Here is a 22,455-nt window from a genome sequence, read left to right on the forward strand (position 1 = left end):
TTAGTAAATCCTTTCCACAGATTGCTGTGTCTTCACAGAATCACAGACTGGTTTGGGTTAGGAGGAACCTTAAAGACAATCATTTGAGCTAACAGAGATGTGGGTTTTGGATGTGCTGAGCACCCACAGCTCCTGCTGATGTCAAGTGAAATGTCACAAATGTTGCAAAAGCTCCATTAAAAATTAATTCACTGTCATCTCCAGTTTCCTGGCACTGGTGCGTTCCCAAATGGGCTTTATTTCAAGTCCTTTGTGCAGGCTGGGCTGGCTGATCAATGAGGCACAGGCAAGGGAAGCAGCTTGTCACTGTGTGCCACCCATTTCCCCTCCCCTGCTGCACTCACGGGCAGGTGACAGGAGAGCTGCTCCAGTGCAGAGGTGACCTCCTGTGTCTGCCCCTCCTGCACACCCTCCTGTGCTGCTCTGTGGAATCCTGAAGTGCAAAGGGGTATAAACCCCCAAAATCTCACCCTCAGCTAATTTCAAAGCCTATTTACACAACTGGATACACAAGGATTAAGAAGTGCATTGCAGGGCAGGTTTGCTTAGTTTGGTCCTTACACAGTTCAGTGCAACCGTCAGAATAAATGACTTCTTCAGAGGAGAGAGGGAAAAAACACATTTGGTTAATCAGCTCAGTATTAATCAGCAGTTCCCAGAGATTAAATATGCACTGCACAAACCAGCAACCCAGGAGAGGCCTTTTTATGTTAACAATTCACTTGCAAAGAATAAGATTTGAGTAAAATTCCTGCTTGTGTTCTTCAGCACAGAAACCTGAGTTCCCACGGCACCTGTAGCTCACCTGTGCCTCTTACTGTTGAATTGCTGTTATTATTCATAGAATCACAGAACGAGTAGACTGCCTGTGCTGCAGCATCTTGGGGCCTGTTCTGCCCAAACTGCCACCCAAACTGCCACCCAAACTGCCCCAAACTGCCCCAAACTGCCCCAAGCTGCCCCAAACTGCCCCAAACTGCCACCCTGGGTCTTGCCTTCTGTGACCCTCACCCCAGACTCACCTCAGCTGCTGCCACCTGGCTGAGTGGCTGCAATCACCTTGTTCCTGAACATAATTGCCAATTTTATCACGAGTGGCAGGGACGCTGGGAACAGAAGTGCTGAGATTTCACTGATCTGAGCTTTCTTGCCTCGTGTTTAATGTTGCTGCCTGTCACCTAAAACAACAGCACAGCCATGCTGCTTTTGTTGGAATCTCTAGTTCTTTTCCATAGAAGGTAAAAAATTCCGTTCCTGGGGAGATTTCTGCTCCCCTTTTGTTTAGAAACCATGGGTTTAGGAGCTGGGGGAAGAAAGGGCTGCCAGCAGTGTCATTCCTGAGGGAGGAGGAGGTTTTTCAAAGGGAATGGCATTTGCCTGGTGACAGGATACAAAAAGGCAGGGAGAGAATCCATGGTCTGTTCCCTCTTCTGCCAAATGACTTTCACCGGACCATGGACAAGTATTTGCTTGGGACACATTTTTAAGGAAATCAAGTGTCTGAAGAGTTACAGACGTGCACAAGAGCATTTAGACACCTGTCTCCTGCTAGTTTTTATTTGGATTCCTGTATGTTTTTTGGAAACCCATCAGGGTTTCAGTCTCCTGTATGATGCCGGCATGTTTCAAGTCTAAATAGGTTTTGAGAGCTCTGAATTTTTCAAAGGTTGCAAATGTCTCCCATTCAAAACCAGATTTTCAGTGATGAGGGAAGGTGTTGAAAGCAAAATGCTTTGAATGCTGAGGCTCAGGAGTGTGGAGTGCTTTTAAACCCAGTCTCAGGAGTCTGATTTTCAGAGGAGCTAAGTGTCTACACTTTTGATTTCTAGTAAGACTGTGAATGCTCTGCACTTTTGAAATCCAGCCCTCTCAATGCCTCCTGCCCCGGCGCCTTGCTCTGTGCGAAGGGAAGCAGCTCTGAGCCCTGGGCTGCGCGGTTTTGCTTACAAAGCTCTGTTGTACCGATGCTTGCAGCGAGAAGGTTTTCAACCCGTTCATCAGGAATGAACGGCCAGGAGAAGCAGCCGGAGCTGTGCAGGGCTCAGACAGGAGCCGGGGCCGCAGCTGTGGCCATGGGGGTCCCGTCCCCTCTGCGGGGACAGCGCGGGTCAGCAGAGCTGACTGGCCAGGCATTGTCTGCGCTGCTCTGCCTGCTTGGGGGGAGGAGGAGGAGGAGAGAGGGGTGCTGGAGAGGCCGGAGCTGGAGTAAATCAGCATTTGGGGCTTGCTGAGGGTTTTTAAAGCCGTGGCTCCCCTTGGCTCTGGCTGCAGGTACGACACAGACACGCTGATGGCAGCGCTCCTGCTCCCCCTGCTCCTGGCGTCCCTCGCCCACGGCCACCAGGTGCCCTGGACATACCAAGGTAAACACGGCGCTGCTGCTGCTGCTGCAGAGGCTCCCCTCCCTGCCGTGCTGCTAGAGAGAGAGCTGAGCAGCTGATTTATTCCACTTTATTGATGCCTCCGTGTCTGGAAAGTGATTCTCCTCAATGTCACTTCCTTTTACTCCTTTGTGTGGTTAGGACACATTGTCAGGGTTGGCAGCACAACGAGGTTCAGACAATGGGGGAAATCTTTAGAGTGTGTTAGAAGAAAAGCTGCCCTTTGGATGATCCTGCAAGGAAAAGCTTTAAATACTGCCCGCTTCTTATTTTATTGTCATATCCCAGGCAGTACGGAGCACTAAGAAGTACTTACTTAGGTATTTATAAATGTTTTTTGTGAATTTTTTTCCAAATTTCATTTGTATCAGCGGGTTGCAAGAGCTCACTGAAGTAAATGTTAATCCTTTTACGATCTTCAGTGAGCTAAGTTAAAACAAAGGATATTGTTGAAGAGATGCGATATTGCAATCGCTCTCTCCCTAGTTAAAAATAGCTAATTGCTGTCAGTTCCTGATCCCAAGCTGAGCCTTCCTGCCTACTGCCTTGATCCTATTCACTGCACCGGTTAAGAAGCCAATTCACACCTCTGGCAGTTGGGCCCCGGTTAAATCCCGTTTAAATCCCCATTTCCGTGTAAACATCGCTCCTCTTTCCCGGGGGTTCAGCCTCCAGCACTCACTGAGCCCTGCGGCCATGCAGGTTTCTTACTTTGCAGCACAGTTGTCCTGCAGACACAATAATGTGTATTTTCACTCTGGGGAACGAAAAGCGACCTTTTATGGCTGCAGCTCCTGGCGTCTCGGCAATTAGACTGGCATTTCCTGCTGGCAGATGAGAGTGCTGTGATCCCGACTGGCAGCTCATCCCTGCCACCTGCCTTGCCTCCCCTCCAGGAGAAGGAGAGCTGGACGAGGAGCACTGGGCACAGCACTTCCCAGGCTGCGCTGGCAAGCAGCAATCCCCGATTGACATCCAGAGGAGGAAGGTGAGGTACAACCCCCTGCTGCAGCTGGAGCTCAGCGGGTACGACGGGCCCTTGCAGGGCCAGCTCAGGATGACCAACAACGGCCACTCGGGTAAGGCTCAGGGCTGGAACACAGCTTTGGGTTCAGCTCTGCAAATGCATTCACAGACAATGCCCTTTATTGATCTCAACTTTGCCATCTTGCTTCGTTCTGCTCTCTCAGGTTTCCTCAATCACCCAGGAAAGCTCTCCAGAAATACAAAAATAAACCAGGCAAATAAAAAAGGCGGAGAGGTTTCTGCAAGGTATTTTCTCTGTTGGACATGAAAAGGGGATAAAATGCAGCTGGAGAATTCCAGATTGACCCTTTCTTTTAATGTGCTGCAAGACAACAGGACTGCAGCAGTCAGAGGCATTTGGGGCTCACTGACGCCTCTGCATTCAGAAAAATGCATCTTTGGGCCTGTGCATTAATCAGAAGTGACAGGAATGGAAACCTTTGCATCCCAGGTTTGGTTGGATGTAGGTCACCCAGTACAACACAGGGGGATCCCTCCCTCACAGCCAGAGGCTTGGTATTTTGGGGCTCAGGAAAAGAAACTGAAGCACAGCACACGTTAAAGGCCCAGCCTTTGGCTGCACAGTTTCAGGACAATGCTTATAATTCTTATAATTTAGGAGATCCCAGATTCCCCAGCTGCAATCTGTAATTCATTGCCTAAATAATTCATCAGCTGCTACTGTTGGGATAAAGCCTTTGGACTACAGATGAGCAATGAGAGAATTTTCTGATGGCTGCAGAGGAGAGAGGCTGAGTGGTTTTGGGAAGGTGTTGGGAACAAAAAGCTGTCAGCTCTGCAGTCCTGCACAGCTGCTCTTTCTTCCTGCCCGCAACAAAGAGAGGAATACGGCGTGAGGGCAGGGCAGTGGAGTGATGAGACAAAGTGCCAGCAGAGGAAGACCCTTGTGATTGTGTTCCTGAAAACTCTGACTCCTTTTGTGCGGCCCACACAAACTCAGCGCCCAGCCCGGAGCTCTCTGTCAGCACTGCTGCCCTGCCTGCCTGGACATTAATTCTTGCAGGTTTAGCTTTTCTGACTGCGTGTGTGTATTTGTCCATTCTTTTGTTAACTTCCCAACAATGATTTTCTGATGTGGGGCAGTTTCCTAAAGCACAGACAAACGACTGTCCCTATTCACAGCTCCTGTGAGTCAGGCTGGGTTTTTCTACTGGCTTCAGTGGGATGGGACAGGACAGCAGAATCTCTCAGGGAAAGCACTCAGCAGATCCGAAAGGGACAGGAGAGGGATTTATCAGCAGGACTCTCCTTACAGGCTCTCAGAGCCAAACCTCAAATGTCTCACCCAGGAAACCAGGTTCATTTTTTCTGTAGGTGTGTTAGCACCAGGCTAAATCCCACCTGAAAGTGTCTGCTTGCTGTGGTGTGAGCCCCTCACACCGAGAGCCTTGGGTTAACAAAGCCTTTTGTATTTGCACCTTTCTTTTGTTTTAAAGAGGGTTGGCCCTCCAGCTGGCAGCGAGGACGACCACAGCTCTGAAAAATTAAAATGTCATCCAAGAGTGCAGCTTCCTCCAGGAGCAGATTTATCCAGGACCCCAAGTGTGCCCCTCATTAACTGATCTCAGGGCAGAGCTGGGCTGCTGTGGTGCTGTCCCTGCAGGGCAGGGATGGACAGAGGCCGCTCTGCAGAGCAGCAGTGCTGGGGAGGGCTCAGCTGCACTCACCCTGCACAGCCCCAGCCCATTCTCCACCTGGCAGAGCCGGGGCAAACAGGGGCGAGGCGCTGCCAGCTCAGAGCAGCCACATTCGCCACTCACACTGCACGTGGGGGAGAAGTAGGAGCAAACCAGGCTACTCCCTTCCTTGTGCTCGCAGCAAATATTTGCCTGGAATATCTTAGAGGGGCCTTAGGCTCGTGACAAACTCACAGCACAATTCCCTGGCTGTGCTTTGTAGAAAGTAGAAGCCCTGGTGAGGCACTTGAAGTAAATAACCCTCATTATGGAAGGCAGTCAGCAGGGAACTTATGAAAAAGGTAGATTATTTTATCCCTCCCACTCTAGAGCCTTTGGGATAGTAAAAGGAAACATGCTTTCATCTTGTCTGTCTATAAACAGTTCGCAAACAAAAGAAACTCCTCAGAAACCCAAACTATGACTAATTAATAATATGTTGTGCTGCATTTTGCAAGGATAGCTGCTAGCTTTTATAACATGCTGGGGGCTTTCATTTAGATGAGGCAATTCTCCACTTTCACTCCTAGATTTGTTAACATAATCTAGGATTTCTGGCAGAGAATTAGCAGGAAGACAAAGGCAAGGAGAAGAAAAGAGGTTTGTGTCCACGAATCCTTCAGCAATGAGGCAGCCTTTCCAAACCTGCAGGCCGTTCCCAGGATGGCTGAGCCTCGCTGGGGGTTGTGGTAACGCGTGTGGCCAGTCACCGTGTTGGTTCCTGTGCCCCTTTTGTGCCTTGGAGAGGAAGAGGTTAACAGACCTGTGCCAGGTGTGCTGTGCTGGGTCAGAGCTGAGCGCTAAAGCTGTCATTAGTGCCCCAAGCCAAACAGAGCTGCTGGGGGCAGGCAGGGCTGGGCACTGCCCCGTGCTGCTTGTGCCTGCTGTGCTGTGCCAGCCCGAGCCCAGCAAAGGTTTGAGTTTTAAACGTCGCTGTTTTCCCTCCCTCGCCGGGCCCTGGCTGTGCCCGCTCCTTGCGGGAGGTGCCACCGGCACCGCAGGAACCGCTCCGGGGATGGGCACGGCCGCTGGGGCTGCTGCCTCCAATCCTGTCCTTTCCCAGTTCAGATCGATTTGCCACCCACCATGAAGATCTCCGGAGGGCTGCCGGGGCCCTACACAGCCGTCCAGATGCACCTGCACTGGGGCGGGCTGGACCTGGAGAGCAGCGGCTCGGAGCACACCATCGACGGCATGCGCTACTTCGCCGAGGTCGGTGGGCGCGGGGCTGCGGGCTCTGGGCACACCCTGGGCTGCATCCCACAGAGCCTGCAGGGAGCAATGCAGGGCCTAGGGGGGAGCCAGGGCCCCCACAGGCTGGTGCAGTGGCTGAGCCCGACGGACCTGGTGCAGAAGGCTCCGAGAAAAGCCGTGGCAGGAGCACTCGTGCCCTTCAGAGGTGGAGCTGCTCCCCCACGGTCACCACAAATCTGTCAAACCAAAGGTCCTTTGGCCCGGTGTGAGGCACAAACAGCACGAATTGGGGTGGTGGCTGTCCCTTCAGTCTGTCCCTCTAAACGCCCAACAGCCATTCGTCACTTCTTGCTAAATGACCCCATCTCTCTTGGCAGCTGCACATTGTCCACTACAACTCTGCAAACTACTCGAGCTTTGAAGAAGCCAAAGACAAGCCCCAGGGGCTGGCTGTGCTGGCCTTCCTGTACGTGGTAGGTGTGACCCAGGCTGGGGGCAGGGGGCTGAGCTAAAACCTCCCTCGGGCACCGGGCACCGGGCCAGGTTTGTACAGCTGTGCCAAGAAATGGGGTCTGGCACCGCTGTAGGAGGCTGTGCTGCTTCCCCTGGGCTTCACACACCACCAGCCAATGCCACTTGGGAGCCCCAGAAAACTGCCCCATAAGTAGAAATCTATCTATCCATCTATCTATCTATCTATCTATCTATCTATCCATCTATCTATCTATCTATCCCATATATAAGAATATCAGGTGTGGCACCTGGGGTTTCCCTGCTGTGCCTCCAAGCCTTGCTCTGCTTCGCCAGTGGGAACATTTGATTCAGTGTGGATTTAAAAGCAGTAAAAAAGAATCCTGTTCACCATTCTACCCAAGCTGTACAAACCTGACCATGCCTTGCATCGTCCAGCCCATCAGGAGATCTGTGGTGGTCTTTGTTCTCTTTGTCTCCCAGTTGATGAATTAGCCCCCCAGAACTGATTAGCAGTGAGGAGGACAGGCAGGTGACACCTTTTGATCGAGTGTTTGTGCTGTGTTTAGGATGGGCACTTTGAGAACACCTACTACAGCGAGTTCATCTTCAAACTGGCGAGGATCAGGTTTGCAGGTGAGGCCTGGGGATGCCATTCCCTGACATCCTCACAGCCTGTGGGGACACACTGGCTCTGGGAATAGATATTTTCCTGCTGCTGTGCGGGGAGAGCATCCTCAGCCCTGCACAGCTCCAGCCAGCCCAGCCCAGGGCTGTGGGAGGTGCTCAGGGCAGCAATAAATGCACTACTGGGCAGCAATAAATGCACTCCTGGAGGTCTGTGCAGCACCAAATATCTGCTCCCTGCAGCCTGCACACCCCCTGATGCCTCCTGGGAGCACCCCCAGGGAGTGGCAGAGCGCTGAGAGGAGCTGCCCAGCACCCCCAGCACCCAGACATCTCTGACTGAGCCACCACAGACCCACAAAGGCCCTTCATGCCTCTCCATCTCCTCCCAGTCCCACCAAAGCTCTGATCAGCTCTGGGCACAGGGATTGCCACCCCCAGCTCCAAGAGCACTTTCACCTGTCTCTTCCCTCCCCATTAACTCCTGATATTATCTCTGCTTCCTTGGAGGTCAATCAACCACGCTCAGCTCTCTGGACGTCCAAGCCATGCTGCCAGAAAACCTCTCCCACTTCTACAGGTACCAGGGCTCCCTGACCACGCCGCCGTGCTCCGAGAGCGTCATCTGGACCATCTTCCACTCCCCCATTGTCCTGTCACACACACAGGTCAGTGCTGCCTCTCACCAGCTGCTCTTCCCTTGGAACATTTCCCTTCCTCTCCCCCAGGGGAGGGAACAGGGGAAGAACTCATAGGGCTTCTCTCACACAGAGCTTTTGGGATGGATTCCTGAGCGACTGGAGTTACAGGTGGCTGTGAGTGCATCACAGCAGGGTCAGGCTGTGTGGCAGGTGACCCCAGGTCTGGTGACTGATAACGAAACTCTCTGCTCAGTGGAGCTCTGCCACCCTGAAGCATTATAGAAAGGAAGAGACCAGTGAGAATTAACAAGGCAAAAACTACTGCTAGAGAGTCCCCCTTGAAAAAAACCCCAGACAAAAAAAGGGCCATTCATAACATTAAAATAATTACAGAATAATTGGCAGATTTTAGAGGATATTTCAGGGTTTTTCCTTGTCTAGACTTACGCTGAGAGTTATGCTTTCACGTTAATAAATAATGAAGAAGCATCAGAAACATTTTCTTCTAGGAGAAGAACAAGATTAAACTGAAACCACAGTAGTGAGGGTTCTTTGAAAAAGAAATACTCTTTGGCAGGGGCAGGCTGGGAGGCGCTTGTGAGAAAGGTACAGAACAGCAGCAGAATCTCCATCCGTGCACAACCCCCAGGCAAAATGCCTTTGTGGTGCCTTAGCTGCTCAGAGCCCTCGGTTCTGTCCCTTCCCCTCGCTGCTGCTCAGCAAGAGACCCCAGGATTCCTGTCTGACCAGTTACTCAGTCCAACCCCGAGCTGCAGGATGTGAACTGCAGCTCGGGGCAGAGCTGCTGTCCCTGTGCCCTCTGCCATGTCCCTGTGCCCTCTGCCATGTCCCTGTCCCATTCTGCACTGCAGTTCTGGGCAGAGCTGCTGTCCCTGTGCCCTCTGTGCTGTCCCCGTCCCTGTGTGCTGTCCCTGTGTGCTGTCCCTGTCCCTGTGTGCTGTCCCTGTGTGCTGTCCCTGTGTGCTGTCCCTGTCCCTGTGTGCTGTCCCCATGCCTGTGTGCTGTCCCTGTGTGCTGTCCCTGTGTGCTGTCCCTGTCCCTGTGTGCTGTCCCCATGCCTGTGTGCTGTCCCTGTGTGCTGTCCCTGTGTGCTGTCCCTGTCCCTGTGTGCTGTCCCCATGCCTGTGTGCTGTCCCTGTGTGCTGTCCCCATCCCTGTGATTTGTCCCTGTCCCAGATCCAGCTCCTGGAGAACACTCTGCTGGACTGGCACAACCGCACTCTGCGCAACGACTACCGGCACGTGCAGCCGCTGCAGGGCCGCGTGGTGGAGGCCTCCTTCCCAGCCCACCGTGCCCAGGGTGAGGCCGGGGACCCCGCACACCTGGGGCACAAACACCCTGGGGAAGGTGTGAAACTGTGAATCCTTTTGGGTGGGCTGGAATCCCCTGTCCGGGAGCAGCAGTGTCCCTGCTCAGGTGGAGGTGTCCCCTGTCCTTGTTTGGGAAGTGTGCCAGCCCTGCCTTTGGAGGGTCACACAGCTCCAGGGTGGCTGGTGCTGCCTGCATCACCTCAGGACCCGCGGCTCAGGTGTGTCTGGTGCCTGGACCGTGTGGGAACAGCCCTGGCTGGGCAGCCAGGCACCACACAGAGGGGAGGAGCTGCACCTTAAAGCACAGCTTTTGCTCAGACTAGAAAATGTAGCTTGTGTAGGTTGCAGCCTTCTGTAAATTCGGCTGTCTGATTGCTCCAGCACAGTGTCATCCAGAGGAATTCACCCTCAGGCTGGATCAGATCCAGGTGCAGCTGCAGGACATGAAGACAGAGCTGCTGAATGGACTGAGCCACACAGGTGAGAAACAGAGGTTGAGTCCAGCTCCCCTGGTGAGCACGGACAGCCCATGCCCTGCTGACCTTGGTGGCCCAAACCATTGACAGGTTTGGTACTGACACACTCCGAATTTGGTCCCATACCTGGGCCTGCTGATGGGAATCCCTCACCATCATCAAGGCCAGCCCTACGCCAGCCACTCCACAGCAGCTGCAGCTCTCTCCTGCCACATGGCAGCACACTTTTACAGACAGTGAGAAATTTCAGCACAGTTCCCCCAGGATAAATAAACATCACCTCTATTTTATACAACATGAGAAAGGAGGAGGAAGGAGGGAAAAACATGATTTTCCCAAACATTTGAGTGGGGGAGCTCAGCTCAGCTTTTCATCATTTAAACCCCTTTCCCTGCTGGCACGACACACAGCAGTAGCTGGCAGCTCAGACTACACAGCCCTGCCAGTTCTGTGGGTGTTATTCTCCAGAATCTGGGCTTATTTACAGGAAATGTAACTGCTGGCTTTTATGGTTATTTCAGGTACGAAATCCAGCACCTTTCCAGCTTTCTACTTCCCCGCGGAAAACATTGAGAGCTTTGTGGAGGTTCATCCCCTGCGTGCTGTGTCTCTCCAAGCCTTCACCCTGTGCTTCTGGAGCAGAGCCGAGGCCGCGGGCAGCCAGACCATCCTGTCCTACTCCACTGGGGAGAGCGACCACGAGCTGGGGGTGACCGTGGGCTCAGAGCTGGGGCTGTGGATCGGGGGGCGCTTCCTCAGTTTCCCCCTGCAGCACGAGGCACGGGGCTGGCTGCACCACTGCGTCACCTGGGCCTCCCACGAGGGAACCGCCAGCCTCTGGCTCAACGGAGCCGCTGGCAAAGCGGAGAGCGTCCAGAAGGGGTACGAGAGCCGGGCCGGGGGCACGCTGGTGCTGGGCAAGGACAGGGACGCCCTGCTTGGGACGTTCTCCAACGGCTTTGTGGGCTGGATGGCCCAGCTGAACCTGTGGAGCAGAGTGCTCAGCGCCGCCGAGGTTCGGGCGCTGGCGCTGTGCAGAGCGGGGCAGCTCCAGGGGGACGTCGTAGCCTGGGGACAAACCCCCATGGCCCTGCTGGGGGGCGTGATCCTGCAGCCTGACACCAGCTGCCACTGAGCACGGCCTCTGTTCCTCCTCGAGGCGTCCAGGGAATCCGAACTGTTTGTTGGGAAATCTGAGAAGAACTGAGATTGCTTGCTTGCTTCTCCTCCTGCTTTGTGCAGGGTCACTCCTGGTGCTCCAGGGTGTTTTCCCAAGAGACCAAAACCTCCATCAGTGAGATAAAAGCAATGAACTGCAGAATCTGGCACAGTCCAGCACCCCGGGTTGTTACATCCCTCTCAGGGGGTTGATTTAGATCCCCATACACAGTTTTTCTTTTTCATGCCAAAGAGCTGCTCTCTGGTCAAAGCAGCTGCTTTCTCAAATAAAATTTCTCCCCCACCCCTCACCCAGTCTCAGTTTGTCACCTGCTTGTCCCTCCCTCTGTTTGTCACCACCAGCTCACCATCTCTTCCCTCGCAGCTGTATCCCGTGGGATGAGAGGCTGGGACAGGTCCTGGGACAGGTCCTGTGCAATCCCTGGGCCTTGGCCACTGGCACAACTTTGCCTTTTCTGTGCTGGATGTGGAGGCAGAGCATAGACACAGCTCCTTTTTCAACACTTACACATCACAACCTTGAGCGCAGGAATATTGTATATATAAACTAATTCTCTAAGGTTAAAGTAAATCACGTGAAGGATTCTCCGTCTACTACACAAAATCCATGTCAAGCTGTTCAACAATTCTGCTTTTTTTCAAAACAGAAGGCAGCACAGTGATATACCAAATTGAATTTAATTTCCCCTTGCTGGGCCCTCAAACACACGAGGGACAGTTCCTCAGAGGAGCTTTGTGTGCTCCTTGCCCGGACTGCCCCACACCCAGCCCCAGGGCTGGCTTGTGACCCCGGGATGTGTCACCAGGACTCCAGGGACACACATCACCTCGTGCCATCGGCTCCTTGTCACAGAGCTGAGCTGGCTGAGGACATTTCCCTTTCCTTGGAACAAGAGGAGGACTTGGCAGCATGAGGTTTGCAGTTGGATTTGATCTTAAATGTCTTTTCCAGCCTTAACAGCTCCGTGGTTGTCAGACCAGCAGCGAAGGAGGAATCCCTGTATTTGTTTTCCTGCTGAACAGTCTGTCAGGCCAAACACAGCTGGGTCACATCTCACTGCTGGACAGCGCTTTCTTCTCTTCCTGCTTGCCCAGGGGATAGGAATTCTGTAGCTCTTTGCTTTCCTGAATCTCCACTTTGTTCCTCTTGGCCATGATCCTGTTGATTTCCATGAAGGTTTTATTCTTGGTCTCAGGAACAACAAAGAAGATGTAAAGCATGGTGGTGACGCAGATGCCACAGAAGATGAGGAAGCAGTAGGGCCCCAGCCCAGCCTAGGACAGCGACAGGAGAGAGCAGGGGTCAGGTTCCAGGTGGGAGTTCCCTGCTCTGGACGTGCTGCGCACTGCACCAACTCAAAGTTGGGGTGGTTTTAGATTCTGTCTTCTCAAATCACCACCACAGGTTAATTGGACACTTACTGGGAAGGGAGGGTGAGGGTCTGCTCCAAAACTCAAACTGAACTCTGCAGCTGCCTTAGCACAGGTTAAAGTCAGGGACTGCAGCACTTTGTGGGTCACTGCTGCTGGGGGCACATTGACCCAGGCACCCAGATTTCAGAAGTTAAATTGTCCCCCTGAGGCACATCCTGCAGTGGAAGGTGGGGAATTTCCCATCTTTTCCAAGCTCCTGAGCTCAGGATGAGACCTGGCAATCAAACTGCTCTCTTTCAAAGCCTGTGCAACAGCCAGGTGTGATGAGAAAATGCTGAGGGACATCAGTCTCCTGCCCTTATCACAATCCCACACACGGGTTTGGAGAACCAACAAGTGCATTTGGAGCTCCTCAAAGCCTCCATGTAAGAGCACAGGGGTGAAGAGGCCGATGTCCAGCCCAGGTTTTGCCCTGTGGTGAGGTTCTTACCTCCATGTAGAGGAACACCAGCCCCACGGTGAAGTTGCTCAGCCAGTGCACAGAGCCCCCCACCATGAACGCCGCGGGTCGGGACGACTGCAGGAACATCTCCGTGATCATCACGGCGGGAATGGGACCTGCAAGGCAGCCACAGCTGAGGAAATCCCAAAGGCTGAGGAAATCCCTCGCTCTGGATTCCTAACCAGACCGCTCATTTCAGTGGCAGACTGGTTCCTAACCACCAGCGCTTAGAAGCACCAGTAAATCAAGCGAGGGTTGAATTTAAATAAAAAACGGGGCAGTTAAATGACTTGCACAGGGCGTGGCCACACAGAGCTGAAATTCAGCCTCCCTGGCTGAGCTCCACAAAGGTTTTGGTTGGAAATTGAACACAACCCCTGGCTTTACCCAGCCTGTGGGGGAGGCTGTGGGCACTTACTGGGTCCGATGGCGTGTCCAATGATGTAGGCAATGACGCTGACTATGCTCAGGTAGGACATCCAGGAGACAGTGTTCTGCAAGGATTGGATCACAGGTCAGATGTGCTTCCTGTCTGACATCACCAGCACACTCAAGGCACCGCTCACATGTAAAGGCAGTGTCACCCTTCAGAGCCAGACACGTCCATAATTAGGCACAGAAACCACAGCTGGGTATGATCCTGCTGCCAAAGGGATGCAGCAGGGACTGTGAACACCACGTCCTGCAAGGAGCATTCCGGATCACAGCTTTTCCTGCTTTTCTTTAAGGTAAATGTGCAAGTACAGAGACCTTTCATGCTGTCCCCTCCTCCCCAGGGTGTAGAAGCATCCTCAAGATATTCCGAAGGCCTGTTCTCTGTAAAGTGCAGAAATCACGGGTGGGACCACCTGAGCCATTCATACGCACCTGGAGATTGAGGGCCAGCGTTAAGATTGCACAGGAGGCAGAGCAGAGCACAAAGCCAGCCAGGAGAAGGATCCTCCTCCCCAGGGATTCCACAATGAAAACCTGGAGGAGACAGGAGAGGGGGAGACACTCAGCAATTGTTCTTGTCCAAGGGACACCACAGGGCATCTGTCACGGAAAGCATCTCCCAGCGTGTGCAAATAACGCCCGAGTGGGAGGGGTTTGGGGTGAGATGATCTTTAAGGCCCCTTCCAACCCAAACCATTCTGTGACCGTAGGATTCCATGAGCACAACCTAATTTAAGCAGGGGGAGGGGAGACTGGGCAAGTCGGAACTCAGAGAGCCCCAGCACAAACTCACAGCAAGCAAAGTCATGACGACATTGATGGCACCTATGGACACGGTGACGTACTGGATGCTGCTGCTGGCCACCCCTGCTGACTCGAAGATTCTGTCTGCGTAGTAGAAGACCTGCAGCAGAAGCACAGCTGTGTTAGTACGAGGCAGAGCGTGGGAATCCCCTTTTGGCTGCTTTAAATCCTGGCGCTGGTGCGCAGAAGCCTGAGGATGGAATTTGTCCGCTTCTGGAGACGCCGGTGCTCGGGTCTGGGCGCAAGCACTTTACTCTAGAAACATTCCAGTTATCATTAACAGGGCAGCCGATCCTGTACCTTGTCCATGGATTTGGTTCTGGCCAGGGCTGAGCCACCCCCGTGTGACACTGGGCGTGTCCTGGGTGAAGGGCACTGCCACCTTTCCCTCCTGCGTCAGCATCGCCCCCTCTCAAGTTCCACCCCGTGTTTGTGTCCCCAGCCTTCCCCACTCACCCCATTGACCCCCGAGAGCTGCTGGCCTGCCATCATGACGATGATGGAGATGAGCTGCCACCTCAGGCCCTTGAAGGTGAACAGGCTGAGCACGGAGAACTGCCCCTCCTCCTTCTCTGACTGGTCCTCCTGGTACATCTCCTGGATCTCATCATCCACGTCCTCCCGGCCCCGCAGCCTCTGCAGAGCTGGAGGGGAGAGCACGGGGAGTTGTGAGCCCCAGGTTCACAGAGCTGTCCTGGTCTGGAGCAGGACAGAGCAATGTGTGACCCCGGTGCTGCCGCGGTGGGCGCCTGGGGACGCACACACGCAGGGAAAGGAGCAGTGCTCCGAGAATTCCACCCAGCAGCAGCACAGCCAGGGAGAATTTCACACTCCTGTGCTGCCAGCCGTGTCCCACAGCCAGACCCAGCCCAGCCCACCTCCCCTCCCACCACAGGGTGGGACTGTACCTCTCCGTGCCTGCTCTTCGTTGCCCTTTTGGATGAGCAGGTATCTGGGGCTCTCGGGGAAAAAGGGCAGTGTCAGGAGCTGAAGCAGGGAGGGGATCCCGGTGAGCCCCAGCAGCACAGGCCACCCTGCAGCAAGGACACAAGGCAGCAGCTGAGAGAAATCCTCCCCCTGTGGAGATCTGCCCCCGTGGAGAGGGGCTGAGCCAGAGCTTTACCTTCAGCATTCCCGAGGATGCTGTTGAGACCAAGGATCTGAGCTGCAAGGATGCCAATGGTGATGAAGAGCTGTGGGACCACCCCAATGGCTCCTCTCAGGTTTTTGGGGGACATTTCTCCAAGGAACATGGGAACCACGTTGGAAGCCAGACCTGGAAGTTAAGAGGAGGGTGTTAGACATGCAGCACAACCTCCAGAGAGCTGCTGATTCCCATGGGGAACAAAGGAGACTCCTGCTGAACCTCAGGATGCACGGAAACGTCACTCTCAAACCCTTCTGCTTTGAGTGTCTGGATTATCAGCTGCTGGGCAGAAAAGCGTTTTTGGAGTCTGACAGGAGTAGCAGGAGCCTGCCTTGCCTACAGAGCCAGCAGATGATCTGGGGGTGTCTTGGTTTGAGTGTTCAGTGTTCACCCTCCTAAAAGCAGCTTTCTCCCAGCAGGCTCTGCCAGGAGCAGAACAAGACATGAAGAAAAACGGTGCTGCTTCAGGCTTGGAAACAAACTCCAAGTGTAAGAGAGGAACTTTTGCTTCCTCTAAAACAAGAAGGGAAATCAGTACCCAAACACGCTGATGTGAAAGTGGAAGGAAATGATTTTGTGTTGGCTTTTAAAGATTCCCTGCTCAGTAACGCTGTGCTGAGAGCTTTGCTGCTCTGGGATGTCTTGCAGGTGCCTTGCTGGAATTGGTGTTTATGCTCTAATAAGGACACCAGGGACACGGGTTATTTTTAGGAACATTCCAGGGCTGCCCACAGTGACCCCAGCGAGCTGCCAGCTCCTGTGCTTACGCTGTAAATCCTGGCAGCTCCCAAACTCCTGGAATCAAATGACCACAGGGACTCTTATCTGACATTTCTGGAGTCCCTGGGCTTCGGGAGCCAGTGTTACAAAGGTGATCAGGCTGATACTGAAAGCTAAAAGTCCTAAAAAGCTCAGAAATTAGTGCCCCCAGTGCCAGAGGGTGACACTGGGATCCTCCCAGATCTGCCCAGGCACAACACCCACAGTTCAGGCCACATCAGCCTGAGAAGGACAAGCCAGGGCAGCCAGGCTGGATTTGGGTTCTGGTTATAAATAACTGCCAAGAGGGATCACATTTAACAAGACCCTTAGCATTTATTCCAAGCTCCAGTGCTGAGAGCAGCTGCCAGGTTTAAGGGAGTCGAAAGCCAAAATAGAATCATTGCACTAAAAAAGTAAAATAAAATAAAATAAAAATGGAGACCAAGAAACTGGCTTGGGAGAGCAACTTGACTGTACATGCAGCAATTACAATTGGTGAGCTAAGGCAGGAAATTTGTCTTTACAACCTCTCCCAGCTCATTAACAAACCTTGGAGTGTGCCAGTCTCACCAGCCCAAAGCCAATTAATTGAGCCTAAATGCTCTTAGGACCCTTACAGACCTGGCTGTGCTCGGGGTACCCAGCATGGTTCTGTTTGTCCCCTGTTCCTGCAGCTCCAATGAAGCCACTTACACCAGGAACACACAGATACCCTTGGCTTCCCTCTCTCTCTGCAGGAAATCCTGTGGCTCTGAGCCCTTTGCTCTCGCTTTCAACATTTCTTTTCTCCTGCAGGAAGAACAGTCAGTTCCAGGACTGGATTATTGGGTCTGGCAATGCTTTTGATGGATTATTCTGGTTATGTTAGAAAGGAAAGAAGTAGCCTGTCTGCTTGAAGTTGTCTGGGAAAACAGATTATCCTCAGCAGGTTCTCTGGAGGTGGGAGCTGCAGCACCCAGCAGATGTTTATTGCTGCATTTACAGATACACATCTCCTCCCTACAGCTTAAATTCCAGTCCCAGGGCCATTATCTCCCGAAGATCTTTAGTGCTTCTGCACCAGGCCAAAGCACAGCCTTGTCATGCAGATCCTAGAGCGTCGCTACCCATGGAAGCATGTGCTGGGAGAATAAAACCCCTTTACACAGCCAAAGAAGTATTTATTGCTCTGCCTTTACCATCCACTTACCAGCAAATATTCCCATGACAACACGGGAAAGGATGATTACTTCAAAGGTTTTTGCCAGCTCGGAGGTTCCCATAAGGATTGCAGCAGCGATGGAGAAGAGGTTATTTATCAGCAAAGTGCCTTTTCTGCAAAGTAACAGGAAAAGAGGGAGATTCAGCTGGGCAATTTGAAGTTGCAGAGAGATCCCCTCTGTGTCATGCTGGCCAAAACTGAAATGAACCATCATGCCAAACACCGATCAAGGAGAAAATGGCAATTGCCACATTTTTCCTGCAGGCAGTGAAGGCTTCCAGAAAGAAGCGAAGATTCTCGGGAAACCTGAGCAGCAGAGGCTGATGTGAGATTCCAGGACTTTGCTCACTGCTCTGCCTGGCTCAGCGCCCAGCCCACAGCCCGTGCCAGAAGCACAGAAATTCCTCCACGCTGGGCACACGGGGCACTGCCTGAGCCCAGCAGCTCTCCCTCACCCACCTGCCTGAGCCTCAAGGTGTGGGGGCAATTTCGGGCTGCTGGAGGGCTGGGCAAGGTGGAGTCACCATGAGATAAACCTGATCTGCTCCCGAGGCCAGGGCAGGACCTCAGATACGGCTCTCACTCACCGGCCACAGTTGTTGACCATTGGCCACACCATGAGTGAGCCAAAGAAGCCACCCAGAGGGAACATGGACACAGTGAGGGACCAGAGCAGCGTCTGGAAGCCTCCATCCATGGGCGCTCCTGTCCTGTCCAGGTAGGTTCTGTTGTAAAAGTCTTGCATGTACTGGAAAGAGGCACAAAGCAGATTCAGCACAGCGAGTGCAATTTTCATGCTGTAAAGGTTAGATAACAACGAAGGCCATAAAGCTCTGCCATAAAATAAGTGTCCCGATAAAAAACCCCAGCGGGGGAGCTGGGAAATGAATGCCAGAGAGGGATGGAGCAGCCTGGGGTGGGGAACTGTTCCTGCAGCTTGTCCCGCCCGTTAGGATGTGCCTGGTTCCCCGAAGGGAGGCACCCCAGAGCTCATCTGTCCCGGGCACAAAGACAGGACAAGCCCGTGCCCACAGACACCCACAAAAATTTAATTTCATTTAATTTACATCGTGTTACATTTGCCTTGCTCTGCTCTAACCCCGCTCCCAGGCTCGGGCCGCTCACCGGGGCAGGAGAGTTGATCACGGACACGTTGTAGCCGTACTGGAAGGAAGATCCAAAGGCAGAAATCAGAGCTACCAGGGCCAGGGGAAGTGTCATTTTCTGCAGAGGGAGAGAGAAAAAAACACAAACACCACCTTGGAAGTGGGTCTGACTTTTAGGCATTAATAATATCCAGTAAAAACAAAGCAATACCCAAAGTCTTGCTTTCTGTGTTTTCCCCTTCATTTTGCTGCATATAAAAGCCCAATGGGTTGTTTCCATTACAACTCATTTTGTTCTGCTTGATATGCCCACAGTCATTAGAGTAATTCGCTCTGCTTTGCTGGTATTGATGAATCATTTGGATGATTAACTTTTTTTTTTTTTCCAAGTAATCATTCTTAAAACACCACCCTGCAGGGTAAAAGTTGTATGTAATTATTCTTCTCCAATGTGCAAATTGGGCAGTGGAATAACACAGGATATTGGCACAGGAGAGCTTTAAAAAGAAAAAGTGATTTTTGCATCACCTGACAAAATCTCTTTCCTGTTCCTTTTGTCCTCCTCTGCATTTTGGGCTAGAGCTATTTATGTATATAACTGATTGCCATGAAGCCAGTTAGAACTTTTCCAAGCAGCCCATGGAGGGTTTGGTTGAGGGCTACAGGAGCTGCACTTTGCACTGGAACAGAGGAGGGGAATTGCCATCTGGAGAGGGACCAACACCCTGTTGTGGGCACACATTCCCCAGCCCCAGGAACAACCAGAACAAGTGGCTTTTCAGGCTGTGTTGACAGAGCTGGGTTGTTGGGGTTTTGTTTGGCTGGGTTTTACAGCTCGCTAATGCATCTCACTGCTGCTACATCAATAAAGTAATTTTTCATTTTCATCTTGTTTGCTGCCACCGTCACCAGCCTTAATGGCTGTAATGTCTGCGAGGTTTTCCGTCCCAGCACTCAGCTCAGGTCCCACATGAGGGCTCTGTCGTTTCCCTCACTGAACATTTGTCCAAATAGCTGCTGGTGCTTCTTTCCATGCCTCGCAATCTCTGGCAGCTCAGCTCCAGGGGTCTGTGGAGTTTAAGGTGTTACAGGAGATCGAAATTCAAGTGGATCTCAGCCTAAGGATCAGGAGGAAGCTGAGGCTTCCAGGTCTGTTTTCTAGGAGGAGACTGCTGACATTCCCTCATTGGCGATGGAAAGCAGCTGCCTTGCTCTCATTAACCAAATCCCTGGAGCTCAAAAGAGGCACTGGTGTTAATTATTGACATCCAGCACTTTCAGAAAACCTCTGGCACTCCCCGGCAGTGCGTTGTGCAAGATTCCCCAAACACTGCTGTGGAAGGCAGCCCAGTTCAGAACATAAATCAGCCTAAAACTGGTTAGAAAGTGGGAAAGAAAACTCACAGAAGGGAAAAGTCACACAGGAAGGGGAAAGTCACGCAGAAGTTACAGGGTGGGAAAGCTGCAGACAATCACGAGACTCAGAGCAACACTGGGCTGCAGACAGACACAAACTGGGCTCGAGAACAGAAAACTCGCAGGTCTTTTCCTCTTTTTGCAGGCACCCACAGATCCCCAGGGCTTATTCTGTGTCCCTGTGGGAGACTCAAGCTGGAAGCAGGCAGCCAATAAACTCACCCCCTTGGCACCTTCGCTGCCCTCGGAGCTCTCCCGCTTCTCTCCTTTCAGCTTCATGTTGGGGTGGGAATCACAGACGCCGAGCACAATTCCAGTCAAGGCAGCCTGGGGGATGGAGGTGCCCTGCGCAGAGAGACCCCTTCTGTGACCCTCCAAGCACATGCAGTCGATGGCAGGCTCTGCCAGCCGGGGGAGGCACCGTGCCTCATCACCGCCTTCCTCTGCCTGCCTCTCCCATGGCTGCAGTTTAATTTTCTCCCAGCTCTGTTGCCAGTGCTGGGTGTTCTTTCAGCAGATGCTGCCTCAGGCAGAGGCGCTGCCCAGTGACAGGGTCACAGGCTCATCTCTCCACCCAGAAGGGGCAGACCTTTCAAGCACCAAAGCTGGCACAATGAGCCAGCTTCCCCCTGACTTGTGTGCAGGGGCAAGGAGAGAGCACGGAGCTGCGGGCCCTGGGCAGCTGCGGGTGCTACAGCTGGAGATGTTGCCCAGCAGCAGCAGGGAACAGGGGAGCAGCCCTGGCAAAGAACAGAGGGGGCTTGCCCTGTGCCCCAGCAGTGGGCTGAACCCCTGCAGCCTGCGGGGCTCTGCCCCGGGCCCAAAGGCTGCTCGGGCTCCTACCTGGCAGGGAGCAGCTGGCTCAGGCTCTCCTCAGTGCCCAGGGCTCATCCTCCCCGTGCGCTGCCACAGCGTCACTCCAAAGCACTTGAGTTGCTGTCCCTCTCCATGCAGGAGCTGCTCCACGTGCTGCTGGCTCTCTATTAACCTCCTCCGTTACGGGGCCGCTTTAAGAGCCCAGGACCTGGTTAATCATCCACCGCAAGCGCAGAGTTTATCGGACAAACGCAAAGTTCACAGGCATCCCCGGCAGCCAGAGGAACAAGAACCAAACCTCCTGTTTATTGGTCTGTCTATTTTTATCAGCCAGCTCAGAAAAAAAGGCATCTCTTGGGCAACGCCTCTTTTCCATGTGTCCTGCACGCGTTCCCTGGCTGGTTGCAGCATCGCCTCCTCCACGTGGAAGCAGCGTGCCTCCGAGCAGGAGGAAGAACAGAGCCCTGCTGCTCTCAGTGTGGTGGAATTTAGTCCCCAGATTCCTTGGCATTTCTCTTTTATTGCCTTTGTTTTCAGTGAGCAGCCTGAAGGACGCTGGTCCCGGGATCTCGGTGGGGATCAGCTCCCGTGCCCCAGTTTGTGTAGCTGTGAGTGAGCCCAGCACTCCTGTTCTCCTCACCTTTACAGATCTCAAACCAAGAGGGAAAATTCTGCCCCAGAGCTGGGGAAACTGTAAAGAGGACAAATTTCCATCGTGGAATTCCAGTCCTTTAAAAGCACCCTCTGGGAGCTCTTGGCAGGATGACAGCTGCTCAGACACTGTAAATACAGGGAAGGAGAATTCTCTGTCATGGTCTTTAAACCCTGCTCCTGAGCTTGAAGAAATAATCTTGAAACATACAGGAGTCAAACAGAGCACGTATGTTTGTCATCAAACCCCTCATCAGAGTAAACATTTGCTTACGGCAGCAGAACAGTTTGAATATTTTCCAAACACAGCAAAAATTTGGTAACAACATTTCCAAGGCCGTAATTGGCTCGGGGATGATCTTGGAAGAGAGGCTGGTGAAGGGAGACAGGACAGGAAATCAACTTGGATTTTCAAAGCCGTTGCAAGGGTGTGACATCTTCAGCAGCTGGGATGCTGTTGGACTTGGGCAAAGGACAGAGCCAGGAACGAGCAGAGCTGATTTTACAGGCATTTTACAAGCACATTTTCCATTTCAGCTGCAGCACATTCCAAGGTTTTACATCTGCTCTTCACCCCAGAGACTTTAACTCTGCTCTGTGTCTCCTCTGCCCTCACCCAGCTCATGGTAAGAGCTCCTCTGCACGTGAGCAGGGATTTATTTACCCTCAACCGAGTGATCTATGCTCAAGGTTGGGCCCTGTGAAACCCTGATATCTTTGGGGGGGGGCAGAATATTAAGAGGGCAAACTTAGTTTCCAGGACTCTAAATCTGCTGGAGAACGTCAGTGGTAAGCTCTTGAAGGGGATGTTTGAGCAGGAGCTGGCACCCATATATATATATATATATATATAATATTTTTATATATAAATACTATATTTTATATATTTATAGTAAGATAGATATTCTGTGGGATGTCTGAGATGTCCCACAGAACATATCCACGAGTGAAACCTTCTCACCTGCATTTTGGGAAGGAATTGTGTTCAGGCAAGGCAAATGTAATATTCTGGGCCCCTGAACTACAACTGGACTTTAGGTGAAATGAGGATTTAAGAAATAAATGATCTGCCTGAAAATAAGTCTTAGAAGGACCCTTATCAGCTGTACACATGGTTTCTGCTGAAACAAGGACAGGGAGCTCTGGCCCTCTGATCCCCACGAGAGGAGAGGGCTGGATCCATGGATCCACAGGGGCTCTGCAGGAGCAGCAGCAGA

General features: G+C 52.6%; 2 protein-coding genes across 3 annotated transcripts; one reads left to right on the plus strand and one right to left on the minus strand.

The window, feature by feature from the left end:
- Positions 1-2,279: 2,279 nt before the first annotated feature.
- On the plus strand, positions 2,280-11,220 carry CA6 (carbonic anhydrase 6). The gene is made up of 9 exons (XM_040084883.1): positions 2,280-2,363; positions 3,278-3,460; positions 6,168-6,316; positions 6,676-6,771; positions 7,339-7,405; positions 7,907-8,064; positions 9,235-9,358; positions 9,751-9,849; positions 10,361-11,220. Exons 1-9 carry the CDS (start codon positions 2,291-2,293, stop codon positions 10,978-10,980), a joined length of 1,569 nt encoding a protein of 522 aa, XP_039940817.1. The 5' UTR covers positions 2,280-2,290; the 3' UTR covers positions 10,981-11,220.
- A 468-nt stretch (positions 11,221-11,688) lies between these two features.
- On the minus strand, positions 11,689-22,027 carry LOC120762276 (solute carrier family 2, facilitated glucose transporter member 5-like). Of its 2 annotated transcripts, XM_040084518.2 has the most exons (13): positions 20,615-22,027; positions 19,994-20,116; positions 18,375-18,473; positions 17,837-17,997; positions 17,238-17,362; positions 15,263-15,415; positions 15,048-15,173; positions 14,596-14,783; positions 14,129-14,239; positions 13,768-13,869; positions 13,319-13,394; positions 12,889-13,016; positions 11,689-12,299 (listed from the first exon to the last, which is right to left on the minus strand). In XM_040084518.2, the coding sequence occupies exons 2-13, from the start codon at positions 20,048-20,050 to the stop codon at positions 12,072-12,074; spliced, it is 1,554 nt and encodes a 517-aa protein (XP_039940452.1). In that variant the 5' UTR covers positions 20,051-20,116; positions 20,615-22,027; the 3' UTR covers positions 11,689-12,071. The 2 variants fall into 2 exon arrangements, with proteins under 2 accessions (XP_039940452.1, XP_039940451.1); XM_040084517.2 differs by lacking the exon at positions 20,615-22,027 and having other exon boundaries at positions 19,994-20,382.
- Positions 22,028-22,455: the final 428 nt, after the last annotated feature.

The sequence above is a fragment of the Hirundo rustica genome, chromosome 22, assembly GCF_015227805.2.
Source record: "Hirundo rustica isolate bHirRus1 chromosome 22, bHirRus1.pri.v3, whole genome shotgun sequence".
Lineage (NCBI taxonomy): Eukaryota > Metazoa > Chordata > Aves > Passeriformes > Hirundinidae > Hirundo > Hirundo rustica.

What these genes read in the sequence shown, in the direction of transcription:
- CA6 (XM_040084883.1), top strand. Translation starts at nt 2,291, where the DNA reads ATGGCAGCGCTCCTGCTCCCCCTGCTCCTGGCGTCCCTCGCCCACGGC. An exon ending in GGTGCCCTGGACATACCAAG is followed by an intron (nt 2,364 to 3,277) that starts GTAAACACGGCG and finishes CCTCCCCTCCAG; the next exon opens with GAGAAGGAGAGCTGGACGAG. An exon ending in GGCGAGGATCAGGTTTGCAG is followed by an intron (nt 7,406 to 7,906) that starts GTGAGGCCTGGG and finishes GCTTCCTTGGAG; the next exon opens with GTCAATCAACCACGCTCAGC.
- LOC120762276 (XM_040084517.2), bottom strand. Translation starts at nt 20,155, where the DNA reads ATGTGCTTGGAGGGTCACAGAAGGGGTCTCTCTGCGCAGGGCACCTCC. An exon ending in ATGGTCAACAACTGTGGCCG is followed by an intron (nt 17,363 to 17,836) that starts GTGAGTGAGAGC and finishes GTTACTTTGCAG; the next exon opens with AAAAGGCACTTTGCTGATAA. An exon ending in CGAAGAGCAGGCACGGAGAG is followed by an intron (nt 14,784 to 15,047) that starts GTACAGTCCCAC and finishes TCTCCCCTCCAG; the next exon opens with CTCTGCAGAGGCTGCGGGGC.